Source organism: Cajanus cajan, chromosome 10 (assembly GCF_000230855.2).
Source record: "Cajanus cajan strain Asha chromosome 10, NIPB_CcT2T_4, whole genome shotgun sequence".
In the NCBI taxonomy this organism is placed as follows: Eukaryota; Viridiplantae; Streptophyta; class Magnoliopsida; order Fabales; family Fabaceae; genus Cajanus; species Cajanus cajan.
Genome location: NC_138526.1, coordinates 8,042,047 through 8,046,116, shown reverse-complemented (window position 1 = coordinate 8,046,116; position 4,070 = coordinate 8,042,047). Strand labels below are relative to the sequence as shown.

Below are 4,070 nucleotides of genomic sequence, written 5' to 3'. Positions count from 1 at the left end.
ACAACTTGGCATCCTCGAGGAAGAGCTAACTCCCTATAACGAGCCACTTGTAGGTTTTGCAGGTGAAAGGGTCAACACCAGAGGATCCATCAAACTTTCCACTCGGTTTTGTTTTGATGAAAAGGAGTATCGGGATATCCAAGTAAAATATATTGTCGTCCAGGCTAACACATCATACAATATACTACTCGGTCGACCTTCGTTGAATGCTTTAGGAGCCATCGTGTCAACACCGCATCTTGCTATGAAATTCCCATCGGATAAAGGAAATATTCTCACCATCCACGCCGATCAAAAGGCAGCTCGAGAGTGCTACTTTGCGAGTCTGCGTGTACCCCCAATCGGTGAAAAACAAACGAAGTCAAGGCGAGTTCATGCGATCTCTCCTCAATCCTTGGAATCGGCTTCACCATGCGATCTTGACCCAAGAATGAATGACGAATGGGTTGAACCAATAGAAGAAAAGGTTCCGGTACAGATCAGCTCATAACCATCTTAAGTCACTTACATCGACATTGGTTTGTCAGACACCGAAAGGTTAGAGTTAAGCAAAGTAATCGCCTTGAACAAAGACCTGTTCGCGTGGACGCCGTCAGACATGCCAGGCATAGACCCAAACTTTATGTGCCATAGATTATCAATCTGCCTGACTGCCAAACCAGTCGCACAGCGAAAGAGGAAGATGGGGACAGAGAGAAAAGCTGCTGTTGAATCAGATGTAGCTAAGTTGTTACAAGCTCATTTCATTCGGGAAGTACAGTACACCACCTGGCTAGCAAATGTAGTCATGGTCAAAGAACCCAATGGCAAATGGCAAATGTGCACAGACTGCACCAATCTTAACAAGGCTTGCCCAAAGGATGCCTATCCATTACCTAACATCAACCGATTGGCCGATGGGGCAGCAGGGCATAGGTTGTTGACTTTCTTGGATGCCTATTCGGGCTATAATGAAATCTGAATGCACTCACAAGATGAAGAAAAGACAGCTTTTATCACTGATTTGACAAACTACTGTTACTGAGTGATGTCGTTCAGTCTAAAAAATGCAGGGGCAACGTACCAACGACTCATGGACAAAATCTTCAGACATCAGATCAGAAAAAACCTTGAAGTTTATGTTGATGACATGGTTGTCAAGTTAGATGACCTTGGCACTCACAAAAGTGATCTTCAAGAAGTTTTCAAACAACTTCAGCAACACGACATGAGGCTGAACCTTGAAAAGTGTGTTTTTGGTATAGCTAGGGGCAAATTTCTCAGATTCATGCTATCAGCCAGAGGTATTGAAGCTGATCCGGACAAATGTCAGGTGGTGATCGACATGAGAAGTCTGCATAACATTAAAGAAGTCCAAGTTTTATCCAGACGACTTACTTCTCTCTCTCGGTTCCTTCCCTGTCTAGCCAAAATGGAGAAACCCATCATTGGATTGTTAAAGAAAGCCAGTAAATTCAGTTGGACAATAGAATGTGAAGAATCGTTTAGATCCCTCAAGCATCGACTCGGATCGCCCCCGATACTTTCAAAACCCGATCCAAGCCTGGACATGGTGGTATATTTGTGTGTCTCTAATGAAGCAATCAACGTTGTCCTAGTGCAGGAAAAAGAGTCCCAAAAGCCAATCTATTTCGTTAGTCGGATGCTTCAAGATTCCGAAAGGAGATACCAACTTCTCGAGAAGATGGCGCTTGGTTTGATCCACACGGTGTGACGTCTTTGACAGTACTTCCACAGCCATAAGGTCGTAGTGTGGACTGATTGTCCAATCACCAAAGTTCTGAGAAAACCCGAGTTAGCAGGATGCATGATGGCTTGGTCTGTGGAGTTATCTGAGTTTGACATATCGTTCAAACCACAAGGTCCTATCAAATCGCAATGTCTGGTCGACTTCGTTAATGAGCTGCAACTAGTCGGACATTTCAAAAGTGATCAATGGATAATTCGCGTTGACGGTTCGTCTAACAACCAAGGTAGTGGAGCCGGAATAATCCTCGAAGGACCGACAGGCTTGGCACTTGAACAATCTCTTGTTTTGCTTTAAAAGCTTCGAATAATCAGGCCGAGTACGAGGCGCTCTTGGCAGGATTAAGATTGGCTCGAGAAGTGGGCGTTCAGAAGCTGCTGTGTTGGACCGATTCGAAAGTTGTCTTAGAGCAAGTCAATGAGAACTTTCAAGTTAAAGACGTACAATTGTTGAAGTATTATCATACCTTTCAAAACATGTGCCAACATTTTGATAAGGTAAAAGTGAAGCACACTCCTCGCGAAAACAATGAAAGGGCTGACCAATTAGCCCAATTGGCGTCCAGCAATCGTAAACCTGGACAACTTCGAACCACCCTTCACTTGGAGCTCTCAACCCCAAGCATTGATACTGCTGAATGTTTAGTAGTCTCCAGGCAACCAAAAACATGGATGACCGATATACTGCGTTTGATCACCGAAGGTATCGAGCCGACATGTCCCTCGGTGGCCAAAAAGTTGAGAACCCAAGCAGCCAGATATTCAGTAGTGGGAGGGGAACTCTATTGAAGAGGCTTCTCATCTCCACTACTCAAGTGTCTAAACTCCGAAGAGGCCAATTACGTGTTGAGGGAAGTCCATGAGGGAATCTACGGTTCTCACTCAGGAGGAAGAACTCTAGTAACAAAGATACTTTGGGCCGGCTATTATTGGCCGACACTCAAGACTGATTGCTTGGAGTTTGTCAAAAAATGCATTCAGTGCCAAAAGAATGGCAACGTGATACACGCATCAGCTGAGCAGTTGCACTGCATCAATTCACCTTGGCCGTTTGCCCTATGGGGAATGGATATACTAGGACCATTTCCAATTGCTAAGGGGCAATGTAAGTTTCTGCTAGTCGCGGTTGATTATTTCACCAAATGGATCGAGGCCGAGCCTCTTGCTATTATCACAGCAAACAATGTTCAAAAGTTCCTTTGGAAGAACATCATCACACGCTTTGGGATCCCTCAGCCATCGTCACTAACAACGGACTTCAGTTCACAGATCAGAAACTCAACAAATTTCTTCAAGATTTGGGGATAAAATATCGATTCACGTCAATCGAGCATCCACAGTCAAACGGCCAAGCTGAGGTCGCTAACAAAGTCATCCTCTCAGAACTGAAGAAGCGCTTGGGGACAGCCAAGGGCGCATGGGTCGAAGAGCTTCCGAAAGTGTTATGGGCGTGTCGTTGTACCCCCTAATCCACAACCCAAGAGACCCCTTTCCGACTAACATACAACACCTTACCAGTCGAAGTCGGAGAGCCCTCTTTTCGTCGAACACACTTCGACGATGTTTCCAATGATGCCTCCTTACGAGTGAAAATTGATCTAGTCGACGAAGTACGTGCTCAGGCTCAGATTATGGTCGAAGCATGCAAAAAAAGAATGATCCGGAGGTTCAATTCTAACCTCACCAAACAAAACTTCAAGGAGGGAGATTTAATGTGGAGAGTGCAGGGGTCGGTAAGGCGTAATTCACGAGAAGGCAAGTTGGCAGCTAATTGGGATGACCCATTTCGTGTTCGGCACAACCTCGACAACGACGCATATAAGCTCGAAGAGCTCTCGGGCAAGGTCATTCCAAGAACATGGAACTCGTTGCATTTGAAGACATACTATAGTTAATCTTTGTAATAATAGTGAAGATGTAAACACATTGTGCACTCTTTTCCTTGATCGATATTTTTTCCCCCTTATAAAAGAGTGAAAAGGGGTTTTTAGCTGACAAGGTTTTTAACGAGACACACATTTAATGAAATATAGTTCATTTCGTGGTTATTCTTATACTTGTCTCATGAACAAAAAGGCTTCCCTCCCGAGTGATTCCACTCGGCCAAGGACGTGCCTTCGGAAAATCGAACAAAAAGGCTTCCCTCCCGAGTTGATCAACTCGGCTAAGGATGCGCCTTCGCAAAATCATACAAGGCTTCCCTCCCGAGTGATTCCACTCGGCCAAGGACGTGCTTTCGGAAAATCGAACAAAAGGCTTCCCTCCCGAGTTGATCAACTCGACCAAGGATGTGTCTTCGAAAAACATACAAGGCTTCCCTCCCG

The 4,070-nt window shown here is 44.9% G+C and overlaps 1 protein-coding gene across 1 annotated transcript; it reads left to right on the top strand.

Moving 5' to 3' along the window:
• Positions 1–1,810: 1,810 nt before the first annotated feature.
• On the top strand, positions 1,811–2,535 carry LOC145952289 (uncharacterized). Its single transcript, XM_083064628.1, has 2 exons — positions 1,811–1,955; positions 2,048–2,535. Exons 1-2 carry the CDS (start codon positions 1,811–1,813, stop codon positions 2,533–2,535), a joined length of 633 nt encoding a protein of 210 aa, XP_082920754.1.
• The last annotated feature ends 1,535 nt before the right edge of the window (positions 2,536–4,070 follow it).

Excerpts from the sequence above, each read along its gene's own strand:
- LOC145952289 (XM_083064628.1), top strand. The coding sequence starts at position 1,811 with ATGGCTTGGTCTGTGGAGTTATCTGAGTTTGACATATCGTTCAAACCA. Across the intron at positions 1,956-2,047 it reads ATGGATAATTCGCGTTGACG|CTTCGAATAATCAGGCCGAG; the intron begins GTTCGTCTAACA and ends TTGCTTTAAAAG.